This window comes from Brachyhypopomus gauderio, chromosome 15, assembly GCF_052324685.1.
Source record: "Brachyhypopomus gauderio isolate BG-103 chromosome 15, BGAUD_0.2, whole genome shotgun sequence".
Classification (NCBI taxonomy): domain Eukaryota; kingdom Metazoa; phylum Chordata; class Actinopteri; order Gymnotiformes; family Hypopomidae; genus Brachyhypopomus; species Brachyhypopomus gauderio.
Genome location: NC_135225.1, coordinates 3,196,929 through 3,210,744, shown reverse-complemented (window position 1 = coordinate 3,210,744; position 13,816 = coordinate 3,196,929). Strand labels below are relative to the sequence as shown.

General features: G+C 45.3%; 2 protein-coding genes across 8 annotated transcripts in view; both read right to left on the bottom strand.

The window, feature by feature from the left end:
• Positions 1-3,219, bottom strand: part of marchf8 (membrane-associated ring finger (C3HC4) 8) — a 60,199-nt gene extending 56,980 nt beyond the window's left edge. For 2 of the 6 annotated variants that reach the window (XM_076974167.1, XM_076974172.1), the window contains exon 1: positions 3,091-3,219. The gene's annotated coding sequence lies outside the window, so the exon portion shown is untranslated. Of the gene's footprint in view, positions 1-1,120; positions 1,139-2,188; positions 2,208-2,513; positions 2,654-2,928; positions 3,038-3,090 lie in introns of those variants that run through there. The other 4 variants (XM_076974169.1, XM_076974168.1, XM_076974170.1 and 1 more) reach the window with 4 other exon arrangements.
• A 1,703-nt stretch (positions 3,220-4,922) lies between these two features.
• Positions 4,923-13,816, bottom strand: part of zfand4 (zinc finger, AN1-type domain 4) — a 14,958-nt gene continuing 6,064 nt past the window's right edge. For both annotated transcript variants that reach the window (XM_076974658.1, XM_076974659.1), the window contains exons 3-10: positions 13,126-13,201; positions 12,689-12,756; positions 12,357-12,543; positions 11,497-11,644; positions 9,883-11,016; positions 9,587-9,641; positions 7,085-7,202; positions 4,923-6,144 (exon numbers count right to left, since the gene is read on the bottom strand). In XM_076974658.1, the coding sequence (XP_076830773.1) occupies positions 6,009-6,144; positions 7,085-7,202; positions 9,587-9,641; positions 9,883-11,016; positions 11,497-11,644; positions 12,357-12,543; positions 12,689-12,756; positions 13,126-13,201 (1,922 nt within the window). In that variant the 3' untranslated portion in view covers positions 4,923-6,008. The remainder of the gene's footprint in view (positions 6,145-7,084; positions 7,203-9,586; positions 9,642-9,882; positions 11,017-11,496; positions 11,645-12,356; positions 12,544-12,688; positions 12,757-13,125; positions 13,202-13,816) is intronic.

Genomic DNA, 13,816 nt, shown 5'->3' with positions numbered 1-13,816 from the left:
CGCCAAATAAAATCACTACACGGAGACGACCATAAAGCTGAGCTTCAAATAGACTTGGCAGTAGCCACAATCTTCTAGGCTCATCTGATCCAACGGTGCGACATGTTAAAGAGACGAACTAAAGAAAAATGACTTGGATCTGATTAAGAAAATACATTTCCACAAATTCTTGGTTCACATACAAATAAATAAGTGGCTGGCACATAGATGTGTGCCATATTTTTTGTCAATTGTGATTTTATACACCGCAATCGAAATTTGTCCGCTGCTTTTTACCCATCTGTGCAGTTAGAACACACACACACACACACACACACACTAGTGATTACTAGGGGGCTGTGGATCACACGTGCCCAGAGCGGTGGGCAGCCCTAGCCCGGCGCCCGGGGAGCAGTTGGGGTTAGGTGCTTTGCTCAAGGGCACCTCAGTCATGGCCTCAGGTCTGGGAATCAAACCCACGACCCTCCGGTCACAAGACCAGTTCCCTACCACCAGGCCATCCTACAGATCTCAGTCTTGCTCGCAAACAGAAGAGCCAAATGGAATGAAAGTTTTCCTAAACATTTTGTGGATCAAAGGATCGACATGCTGAGTTTAACTGCAGCCATGATTTCTCTCCCAAACACCGACACCAAAAACGAGGCTTCCATAATCAACCAGCCTTAAAATGAATGACAGACAGGATCTGCATCAGAGGAACAACACCCTGCAGGATCTGCATCAGAGGAACAACACCCTGCAGGATTCTGCCGCTGTAAAGTTCTGTGATGGTTTGCCTGCTGAAAAATGAAACCCCAATGGTTAACAAACATAATTTCCACTTACCAACAGAAACACAACCTTCACGTGGTTTCCCTGAAAACTGTATTTTTATAGAAAAATTATACAGAGCAGCAACTAGTACAGGCAGGTATTTTGATACCCTGTTGTCCGTTTATATTTATATTAGTCACACTGTGAAGTCCTGCAAATCTAGTGCATTTGGTTATTTGTTCAGACATTGTTATTGTTGCATCATAATTCTTGCCAACTAACTGAGCAAAACGGAACCCTTGCAGTTAAATACATGTAAGCAGGAATACGTTTAAGCAGCGTAGATGTATTTAACAATAAGGATTACCTTGAATGTCACTGGCGGGTACCGTTACTTTAGTTCATCCTATTAAACAAACTGGAGCAGAAGGGGCAGGAGTGCAGTGCAGATGAGCACAGCCTCTCTGTCACGCACATGAGTGCAGTGTGTGGGACTGGAAACGCTGTGCAAAATAAGCAGGTCATTGGGATATGCGTGATCCTTTATTGGCATGGCACAGTTGACAGGGTCACAGCTCGCAGTACTGTCCCTAAACAAGGATGTGTTGATGATCACGTGCTTAGGTTTTCAGAGCATGGTTGACATGTCTGCAAGCTGACACATTCATACCAGCCAAGACGATTCAAACTGCGATATATTAAAAAAAACGCGCTGTTGCGTTTTTCCACTGAAGTGAATTTTAGTCGAAGGTGGGGGTGATGTTACCCATCAGCTTCTCAGCGGGCCAGACTCAAAGCCTTCAACAAACATTTAAATATGATGATATTTATCAGTGCGTGGAATGTGTCAAAAATCTCAAATCACATGCCAGTAAAACGTGCGCACGAGATAAAAACGTTAAAACGGTCGAGTATCGCTCATCAAAGACCCGAAACTGAATGTTTTGTCTACAAATGTGCATGATCACCTAATTCCTCCCAGAATGCAAACACAGATCAGTCAAGGAGAGGAACCATCCAGGAACAACAAGATGACACGAGGATATTAAAGAGACATCCAGGCTGCTCGACGTTGCAAATCCGAAACAAGACGGGGGGAACTTGCAAGTTAAAAGTGTATGATGATAAAGTGACAGAAGCAATTTAAGTATTAACGAGAGAATTGGGCATATTTAGCATCTCAAACATTATAATGCAGCACATGAAACAGTCAAACTGGACCTTAAACCGAGACGATGTTAGTGTGACGAGCACAAACCTGCATTAGCCTAACCAGCAAAAAAAAAACTCTTTTTACAGCATGATGCTGGTTTGGGTTCACGCACCGCACCAAAACGCTCGGATGTGTCCGCCGTGCCCATCAACGTGCTTCAGGGATGATTAAAGGACAGAACTGGTGAAACCTGAGATACGAATACATGATCATAACACAAACCTGCAAGAAAATAAAGGCTGTCATTATTGCTGCAGATGGGATGCTGTAAACAGGCTGCACACGGATGTGACCCACAGACCAGACACGCACCGAGGCTCTGCAGTACCCATCCATGGGTTCTGTGTTCAAACTGCTGCTATGCACTGCGATCTGATCGAGTCTCTTTTATTTTGCAGAGGCTCGAGTAGAGACTTCAGTGGCGTCAGGAGGGAATGATGGACTTAGTGCTGTCACTAAATAGCAGGAGGCATTAATAGTCTCTGGATGTCTCAACAAAAGCCAGTGCGATGTTCGCACACTTCATCTTGAACCAAAATGAACTCACCCCGTTCAGGCGGTCGACTTCAAGAAGCATAAACGTAATCGAAATCGCATTTACATTTTCTAGGTTATATACGATTGGAAATAATGTAACCTTCGTCTCCTCTGTATTAGCCATTAGGTGTGCTACTTCCGATGCGATATTCCAACAGTAGCTGCATTACTATGGTGGAAGAAAACGGACCGTGGGGGGAAATGTGGGAGATAATGATTGCGATTAAAAAAGGTTTTGCATTTTACGAACTGATTCATTTCCTGCTTAAAAATAAAACTGTGCACTATTTGAGCTATTCGAGTCCCATAGCCCACAAGAAGCAAATTCCTCATTAGGAAATACCACTTGGCTCTCCGGATAAGCACTAAGTGGATTTCCATGCTTTGCAATGTAAATACGATGCCAAGCTCCAAAATGAACTTACGCGCGATATAAATGCGGAGATGCGATTCAAACACTGATATAGACCAATACTGCAATTTCTTCCTCGGGAATGTTGGGATGCCTCGCGTCAGTATGTGAAACAAAAAAGAGAAACAGTTCACCTTCCAACACATGGTCACGTTTATATAAAATCTTTTCTCACCTTTCCCTTGTCCGGATTAAAAGGCGATGTTTTGTTTATTTCATAGTCCCCATCTGACTGCATGCGTCATGTCGGCGACTTCCGCGTTAGTGGAGGCGAAACAAACCGGAGGAACTCGACACGAGAGCGCATGCGCGTGCGGCGGGCGCTCCCTCGAGCCCGATTGTTTCTTATTTTCTGGGTGCGGCGGCCTCGCGCGTCATTTGCACACAGACCCAGGCACGTTCACTGGTCATCTAATCTGCTACCCTAATTGGAAAAATAAAACGTGTTTAAATTAATGGCTTTACAACGCCGATTAATTGGTTTGTTATTTGGTTGATTAATTGAACGTCAGATTGTTGTGATCTCTGTTTTCAGACATCAATACAGCGACGAAATCAGGAATTTCATTTGAGAGAGAAAAGTTTTATCAGGTGGATTTAAAGCTTCCATACGCGTTTATGGAAACATGTTTTATTGGACGTGATTGTATTTGCAATGCCCTGTACCTTTCTCCTTGAGTATTTGGCACTGTGTGTGCATTTAGAGAGCCCCAGGAGAGGGAAGTGATGAGTTTTGGGAAAGTAATTATTTAGATCTTCTTCTAAGGGCCTTGTTCATTGTTATACACCTGTGATGCGTGCCTGATCACAGAGGATCGGTGGGTGTGTTACTGACACACACACACGCAAACCTGTTAAGCAAGTTTTTGATGACCAGTTTTTCCTCAAACATGCATTTGTAGTAGGGATCTCATTTGATATCTCCAAGCTAAGCAAGTAAACCAAAATCCAGTTGGGAGGGAGGATTTACTTCTTCTACAGTTTTGTGATTTAACTGAACAATTTATGCTTAATGTTGTACAAGAGTAGAATCTTAATTGTTAAGAAATGACAATTTGACATCTCAATTTTAGTTTCATACGGTAGTAGCTGGCCTGGATGAATTGTTTTATTTTCTGACAACACTTGGCTGGGCTTATGTAGGAAATGGAAATATGGAGCTTGAGTATCTGTGAACATGCTCTATAATGTCTGCTGGTCATCTGTGAACATGCTCTATGTCTGCTGGTCATCTGTGAACATGCTCTATAATGTCTGCTGGTCATCTGTGAACATGCTCTATAATGTCTGCTGGTCATCTGTGAACATGCTCTATGTCTGCTGGTCATCTGTGAACATGCTCTATGGCTGCTGGTTTCTGAAAGGCTCCTGTCAGTTAAGTCTTCCCCATTCAAGGCTCGAGGTCTCATTTTGTTGTTGGAAAATACATGTTTTCGCTTTCCCTCCTGGTTACGTAACAAAGTGAAACAAAGTGTTACATTCTTGTCATCTACTTACATAAATTCTGTATTAACAGTTACACGACATAAGATTTAACCACCAGGAAGTTGAGCATGTAGTAACCAAGGCATGCGCCGTGTTCAAGATGATGAACAACTCATTCTGTTATACAACTAAACGTTTGCATTCAGGAGCACCAATACAAAGCTTGCTGAAGAACTTTGCAGGTTAGATGAACTTAGGAAAAGGCTCCTGGAAAATCTGCTCAGTAGCACTGCAAAACATCTTATTTTGAGCATAAAAGTTAATCAATCAAACTGATTTCTTAGTCAGCAGACAGGCTCTTAAAATAGAAGAAATCCATAGTGTTTAGTTTTGGATTGCCCAGACACTGTTCACATTTACAACAATCTGAAGGAGGGGTTGGGAAAGGGACTCATTTTAATGGAGGAGGACATGATCAAGGCAATATGTCTGAAACCATGTCTCAAATGACCGCAGTTGACATTTCCATACACTACTTTAAATAACAGCCAGTTCCAAAACAGAATAAGTAAAGAATCAAGCCAGATTTGAAACATGTCTGGTAATTAATAGGGTTTCCATTGTTTCATCAAGGACAAAAGTACAGGGGACAAATTTGTCTTTTTTCTGCACCTCTCGGTGTAACAGCAATGTGGTGGTAAAGCAGACATCCTCATCCATGCATCAGCAAGTCAGATCAATATCAAAATCAATAAAACATCAAAAAAAAAAATTTATTTTTTAATTAGTTTAATCTTCCAAATAAATACTGAAAACTTTAAGCAACAATCGCTGACTGTGCTTCATATTTAAAAAATGACTACAAAGTACAAAAAAGAACCTTCACAACGGCAGCCAGTCAAGAGTCCAAATTCTCCCACATCAAGCCCTCCCATAAACGCTACGAGGCCACACAGCACAGTGATCCTTACAGCTCACAAACACTGACAGCTTGCATTCAAAGTGAAACCCAATTATAAACAGAGATAGTTTTTTTTAACCATGTGGCATCTGATATAGTTTTTTTTAACCATGTGGCATCTGATATGTCTAGAGGGATGAAAGACTGACCAATTTAGAGAAAGAAAAATATACGATGCCGGAATAATAAGGAATATTGGGACACTCAATCAACATAACACTTCATCACAAAGACATTACAGTCCAATATCTCCATCGTCAAGAAATATACATTATTTCTAAAGTGCATCTCTCAAAGACTTGTCTCATGTCATCTCCTGTTTTTTTTAAACAAACAACAAAAAAATATATACATATATATCTAAAGTCATGCACTGTGTTCATTTAAAAGTTTGTAGTGTGATGGAAACTTGTTTAGAAACAACTTAGGGTATTTCTCATGCCACATTCCGTTACTTTTCTAACCATAAGACATCAGAGTAAAGAAAAACAAGGGAAGTGAGGGGGGGAAATCACAAAAAATTGTGCAAAAAATTGTGCAAAAGTAACTGTTCAACCCAAAAGTGTGTGCTAGTGTTTTCTTTTCTACACATAGGCCCTTGACATTTAAGCAGAGAATGTGAAAAATGCACACACTGGTGATAAAGGTCTTGCACTTTTAATCACTCGTATTCAACTCTTCGTTCCTCCTTTGTCCATATAGTGCTTTCAAATTTTGGGCAGCTTTGGTGCACTAATGATGGGGTTAGACTCCTGTAGAAAGCGTCGCCCGGTGGTTTTATAGTCATAAGTGCAGTCATGGGTCTCTGCATAACGGTGCGTGGAGCAGAAGTTGTTGCCACATCTTAGGGAAACAGAAGATTGTCAAGAGACATATGCTGTTATATAAAAATGTATGGACATGAAACATGATACTAGCCTAGTGACACAATGATGAGATCTATCACATCTCAATGAAATTACGGTCAGCTCATATGAACCTACTATAAGATACTATAAGACACAGTTTGAAAATTTGGTGAGTAGTCACTCAAATCCTATTTGAGGGTTTAGTTTTGTTTTCCAGGGCAAGAACACAGATAAGTAACCAGAAGTCAATCATTAACAATAGTGTTAACACTTTGCAGTACAGACAGTTATAAAAAAAAATTTGATGCATTTTGTTTTTGGCATTTGGAATTATTGCAGCTGAATTTCACAATTTTCAACGAACATTTATTATGCATCTCTGTCACTCTTCTGTCATTTCAACAAAAAAGGGCTCCAGTTTGATTGGAAAGGTAGGACATCTGGTATCTCACAGAACAAACACTGAAATAACACTTTTAAATGTGATGCCACTACTGAGACACATGGCCCTGTGCATTAGGGGCTCCAGCAATGGAGAAAGAGCTATGTCTTCATAAAAATGTTTTTTTTTCTTCTCCTGACCATGCTGGGTATAAACGGAGAAAGAGTCTGATCCCAGATCAGTCCCCCTGCTGAGAGTGCTGCGTGGAACACAGGCACGGCGTATTGTAAAACAACAGAAATCCTCTACAAAGGCAGCTCTAGGGATGCAGGACTAAAAAATGAGAGACAAATCCTTTGTTTGAAAAGGAATCCTATAGACACCACATATTAAAAAGGACCCACGAATTCCTTGAAGGAAACTAGGTCTACTACCGAAAATGAAAGTAGCATTTTACCATTCTGATCAAAACACTCCACATCATATTGCTTAGAGTGAAATGCAGAAGGTGGTGAGAGGCCCACAGATGTTCCCTGTGGTCTGGGCTACGTACCTGCACTCGTAGCTGGTGGCTAGCCCAGTCTTCCTCCCACACAGGGAGCAGTGCTTTGAAGTCTTCTTCTTTCCGCCTGCGGGGGCTTTCACAGGAGGGAGGTGATACGTTGGAGTGCCTAAAACATTACAGACAGCAACATCACTAGGAGCCCTTGCAAGTTCAATGCCAAATGTTGCGTTCAATTAAATTAAATGGGAAAGACGGTCAAAGATGATGGGACTTCTTTTTAGATGTTATGCTGTAGTGTGTCAATCTTCCAGTGTTACTTAGGGAGATTTCTCTCTGGGTGACACCGCCACTAAAACACCACACAAAGTCAGCAGTGGCATCCGTTTGAATTTCTGGCCATGCAACCTCATGCTGAATAATGCAACAACCTTCTGACTCCATCTACAAGAACTCCCCGAGAGCCATTCTGGTTGGCACTGTATGTGACCAGCATCACTGGGACGGGACTGGGGTCCTGTCATCTTTCCTATCTAACTACAGTATGGGCAGTTCAGCTGTGGATCACCACACTCCACACAGGAAAGCCGTACAAGGTCTCAAACGTGGACCTCACCTCTGCACTATAGAAGCAACACACCCATCTAGCAACACTTCTCTTAATCACAGCACTCTGTCAGGTCACCGGCACCGACAGTTATTTTATGAAATGAGGAGGACAAGCAGCCACAAAGTGCCGTGAGTGAGGGAAACGCACAGCGAAGCGAAACGTTTCTGTGACGTCACCACCAGATGTGGCACTAGGCCAGGAGCCGAGGCACGAGACAGGAGTCGTGGTTGCGCTCCGAGAGCGAACGGTTCTGATCCACGCTGCCACAGACGTGCTTCAGCGCCACTGACAGTCTGAGATATGACAGAGCACCGGGGGCTGGAGCAGAGACACTGGAAGAGACGGTTCTGGAACCACTGCAGAAAACCACAAACAGCAGCTGCTGAATAACGCTGAACATACCAACCCACACACCCTTAGGACTCCTTCGCTTCGGCTGGCGAGAAGCGTCGGCCCTAACGGTTGGCGTCTTCTGGGGCGTTTTGTGAGCATAACTGCATGTATGAAAGCGAGAACATGTGTGTCTTAGCAGATGGGGCGGGACAGTGGGCGGGACAGTGGGCGGAGCGGTGCAGACTGCGTTTCCTGCTGCTTGGTTTCTATTGGTAGTCAGCAGCAATTCTTCTTTGAAAGCTAGCGAATAATTAAAGTCCAGCCACGGCAGTGCTGGGCCCTTACAACATCCACGAGCCCCTTATAAACCGGAACAGTCATGACCTCCCCATGGGTCAGAGTTGAGCACTCGCCACGGATGAGCTCAGCTCACCACAGGAAACCCACAAAAAGTAGTCAATTGGCTAGAGCCATGTTGGACAAGTGTGTTTCATATTATCGGTTTCATCAGTGTATTTATAAACCCTTAAATTCTATCTGCCACATAAATAACAGGAAGTGATGCATTTCACTTATCCATGTCACTGTTGGTTCAGACCACAGCAGGTCACCTTTGAGGGGAGACACTTAAGGAGAAGAAAATGCAGCCAGACGGGAGTGGAGAGCTCAGTAACGTTCTGGCACACTCGCCATGAGCCATTAAATGCAACCCATCATTAAGATAACGAGCCTAGATGTGGCAAAGACCATTTCAGTTTCCACGGCTGACAAATGCAGTTTGGCTGCAGCCGGCGAGCGTCCACGGGCCTCCACGAAGACGTTCAGCGTAGCGTTACGGAGTCGTCCGGGACGCGGAGCGATCGGGCCGCGTGTAAACGGCTGGCGCAGAAACGCCGAAACCAGTCACAGCTGGAGAAGCGGCATGCGCTAAATTCCGGAAAACAGATGACGCACTTGGCGAAGAGAAGCCGAACAGCCATTTTAGGGCAGATGAGGTGGTGTGCTGGTGCACGTGATGTAGCACTAGAACAGAGACACGGTGTACTACGATCAGATGAGGTGGTGTGCTGGTGCACGTGATGTAGCACTAGAACAGAGACACGGTGTACTACGATCAGATGAGGAGGTGTGCTGGTGCACGTGATGTAGCACTAGAACAGAGACACGGTGTACTACGATCAGATGAGGAGGTGTGCTGGTGCACGTGATGTAGCACTAGAACAGAGACACGGTGTACTACGATCAGATGAGGTGGTGTGCTGGTGCACGTGATGTAGCACTAGAACAGAGACACGGTGTACTACGATCAGATGAGGTGGTGTGCTGGTGCACGTGATGTAGCACTAGAACAGAGACACGGTGTACTACGATCAGATGAGGTGGTGTGCTGGTGCACGTGATGTAGCACTAGAACAGAGACACGGTGTACTACGATCAGATGAGGTGGTGTGCTGGTGCACGTGATGTAGCACTAGAACAGAGACACGGTGTACTACGATCAGATGAGGTGGTGTGCTGGTGCACGTGATGTAGCACTAGAACAGAGACACGGTGTACTACGATCATCCCTCCCAACAAGCACATCCCCATTATAAGGTGCATGAACTCACCTAGACTTTTTATTGAACTGGATGGTCCACTTGATGAGCCTAAGATTCCTGATGGCTGAAAAAACAGTAGTTTGTAAAATCTGTAGAATCCTGCTACTAGTTGTAGCCCAGCATGTATTTGAGTGCATAATGGGCATCGTTTTTACTTAAAAAAAAATCCATCAGTACTACCCCAGATTAGAATAACCTGCTTGTCAAACTGAAGTGACCACTTAGCCCATTTCCACTACGCGGAGACCAAACGAGGCTCTCAGACAACGTGAAGTTCAGTGATGCGCAGATGCAGGCGTCCTCACCGTGTACGCGGCTGCCCTCTGCAGGGGCGAAAACCTCCGCAGCAGGTCCTCTCGCAGCAGATGGACGCTGGCCGGCAGGGGTACGCACGTGCCACCCGGTCTGCCCAGGGGGCCGGACCCGGCCGGCTTGTCCTCGCCGCTGGGGTTGGGCAGCGACGCCAGCAGCTCGGCGCCCCTCGTACGCCCCGCGGGCTCTTTAGAGGCCTCGCTGGCCGTCGTGGTGACGTCCCGCGCCTCGCTCTTGGAGATGCCGTCCGGACGCTCGCCAGGGGAGGACGCTTTGAAGGCCCGGAGACGTGCGGTCTGGGGAGGCGAGCGGGGTGGCGCCGGTGGCCCGGCTGCGGGGGAGAGGAGGGAGCGTGACGGGCCGAGACGCAGGGAAGCCCCGGTGAACTCGAAGGGCTGAGGCATGCGGGCCGGGGCGAGAGGCTGTGAGGGCAGATGAAGGGAGCTCAGAGCAGCCCTGTCGGCTTGGGACTGCAGGGTCTTAGTGCCCATCGCCCATGTGCTCACTGAGTCTGTGCCAATGGCTTGGGAGAGCAGTGGGGCCGACGCCACCGGCTCTGTAACGGGTCCCAGCGAGTCCAACCTGGCTTCCTGCTGAGCAGACACGTCCAAGCTAAGCGGCTCTGGAAGCAGGCCGCTGAACACCACAGGTTTGGGCGGCTCTAATAAAACGGCATCTTCCGCTAGCCTGTCACTCAGGAGCTCCGCGTCATCTTGATTTGCAGGACCGGACAGGACAGAGAGGGGCGGGTACACACAGTCTCTAATAACCTTAGACCCGCCCACGTCCAATCGGGACACTTTGGGAGGCAGCCTGATCTTCCTAGGGGTGGGGCTATTCCAGGGCTCGCCTTCTTGAAGCATGTATATGCTAGAAGCTGCCAGGGCAGGAGTCCTGCTAGAGGCAGGACTCCCGTGAGGGGACAGAGGCATGACGGAGGGTCCCGCAGCAGAGGAGGGACTTGCAGGTTGCTGCTGGTCTCCAGTTGGAGGTAGATGCGTTGCGGAGGCGTGGCCTATCTGAGGAAGGAGCCGGAACATTCGGTGGTGGCGAGCAGAGCCAATCGAATTACTGCAAGGCCGCGGGCCAACCGGAGGCCTGACTTTTAACTTAGCAGATTTCTTGGGCTGAAAGGCAAACCACACCATACAAATCAACACCCTGGGCATTAGTGTAAAGAGGTAGTGTAAACATTTACAGATCACTCATGGACTAAAACTGGGGACTAAGACCCTTGATGAATATAAACAGAGGTTTCTACTCAATATTAAATGCACACAAAATATTTGCCAGAGACTCGAAACAATTTGTCAGGTTCCTAATCACTGCTGAGTTGGCATGAATAATTAAATTCGTTGTCAATGTGCTGAGCTTGTAGTTATTAATCGGCTTGTTAATCAGAATCATCGTGGGCTTGGTGACACTCCTGCAGCCAGCTGGAAAACCCAAATCCACCGGGTCTCCTTTACACGCTGCTGTTTCTTAAGCTGAGCCAGTACTGAGCCAGTACTCTAAGTACTCTCTAAGCTGCTGTTTCTTAAGCTGAGCCAGTACTCTGTAGCACATAAATATGAGAACATCAAAAGACACATCATGATTCCTGGTACCTTTTTATTGAGGTTCATATTCTCCATCTTGGCTTTGAGCAGCTTCATCTTATTCATGGTGATTGAGTTCTCCAGCGTCAGCCGACTAGAGGCACTGCCAGCACCCTCTTCCTCTTCCTCAGTGTACACGTTGTGCTGGGGACCACGACTGAAATGATCATCGGCACATGAGCACAAATCCTTTAGCAGAAGCCCTCCAAGCATGTTCAGTAATCCTATATTGTTTATCCTGAATTTTCTACAGCAAATACCATTTCATGCCACATTCTATACTTACATCTTACAGTTTCTTATACTGGCTTAAATGGCAAGCCAACTTGTATACTTGCTTAAACCCCAAACAGTTTGTATGACAAAAGTGGTGGAGATACCAGCATTCCCACATACCAGCATGCAGGGCAGCTTAGTCTGATATGTTTCTCTCATGACTCCGCTAGAAGTGCTTTGTCCAAGATAAGAATCAACTAAACTTCAAAGAGCAAAACTGCTGTAGGAAGCCACTCATAACCAAAAGCTGCCTGTTTATGGACTATAGACTAGGTCTGATTGAGCTTTAACGGAGCACAAGCATCAGACATTTGGCAACCCACTTTCCCCTCTAATACCGTCCTGTCATCTATGAGAAAGAACCACCCCAGCATTTAGACCAATGCGATATTCTCATTTTCCTTCAATTCACAACATAATTTCTCCAATATCAAATAGCTTATGTAAGATAACATTACAATTGCGGTAATCAGCAGCATATTACAGACTCCTGGCAGGTGGACAGAGCCAAGAAAATGGTCCACTAACCAAATGAATGGCATCATGATCAAATAAGTGCCAACAAGTGTAGGTAGAACCTGCAGGTGACAGACCTCAGTGACTCGGACACAGGTGTAAGTGTTCCATCTCCACGGTCCACAACCCGGAGGACGTTGAGCTGGTCACCCTCTCTGTATACCAGGAAAGTAACCTGTTTATTAGATACAGACTTTTCCCACACCTCATCCCGCCTTGAATCCAAACAGTCAGACGTGTCCTTCACCGAGTCATCCACGGTCACTAAAAAAAGGGGGGAAAAGAATTTGTGCTTCTCTGAAACATCCAGCAGCCGATTAGCAAACCTTATTAAAATAAGGCAGTCCTGTTGATGTCATCAGTTATCAAAATAATACTAAATTAATAAGAGTAGTGAGTGTGCTGGTACCTCGTTTAGTGTTGATGGGTCCGCCCCTCATGGCAAGCACCAGCTTTAGCGTGCAGCCTTCTGCAATGCTGAAAGAGCGGTCCAATACCATCACACAAAGCAGCAACACCCTCACAAGAACCATCAATAATGTGCAGGAACTTTAATGAATTATCAGCTCATTTAAATTCCACAAACAATAAACGGTTGGCTTTACGCAACATAAACAGCACTTGTGGACATGTGGTACCCAGCCGCAAAACAGCTTTCCACCAACCACCACATGGAAACAAACAGGCAAGAATTCACCATCTGCACCCTCGGTCCGAGAGACCGTTTGGGAATTTGGGAACTTCACTTGATGTGGTTAGCATTCCGGTACACACAAAGAAACGTCCTGGTGCCGAGTTGTTCATATTTAACTCCTATTCAAGTACTGCAGAAAGGAAAATCATTACCTGTAGTCGTGCAAACAGTACTCGTCTTCAAGCTCCAGACTGTTCCAGATCAGATGCTGATGGCCAATAGGGATACCTTGAACAGACAAACACATAATGAGTTTGTACACTGGGCAGTCTGACTGAGGTGATAGCACAAGGCCTCAGAGAATGACTACGGACAAAACGTACTATATACCACTTGCAATAATTCTCTAGAGTGCATTTTTTTTGGATTTGAACTAAAAGGTGAACTAGCAAGCAGCAGCTAAAAAAAGTGAACAGAAAACTTCAAACCATTTAAAAACTACCCACTTATCTGTCTAAACATGAGTACTAAGATGTTCAGGACACATCGGTGCAAGCTTTCACATAACCTCATGGTCAGCGAGCACGAACAAGTTAGTGAAAGAGACGACCAAACTTAATAACAGCTGATGCTAAGAGGCCTTTCAGTTGGAATTTCATCTGGAAAAAATAGCAAACACAACCAAGCACAATCCTCAACATATCCCAGAGCTGACAAAACACGACTCAGTGCTGCCACCTGCTGTATCTTACATATGGTGCACCTGCTGTATCTTACACTCCCCCATCATACAGGCCATTTTTGTCAAACAGGCGTGTAAGGTGGTTATTGCTACTTATTGCTTTTAGCATCCTTAGCCTTCACGTGTGCAGGCAGCGTATTATATCTGTCTAGATCTGAAGC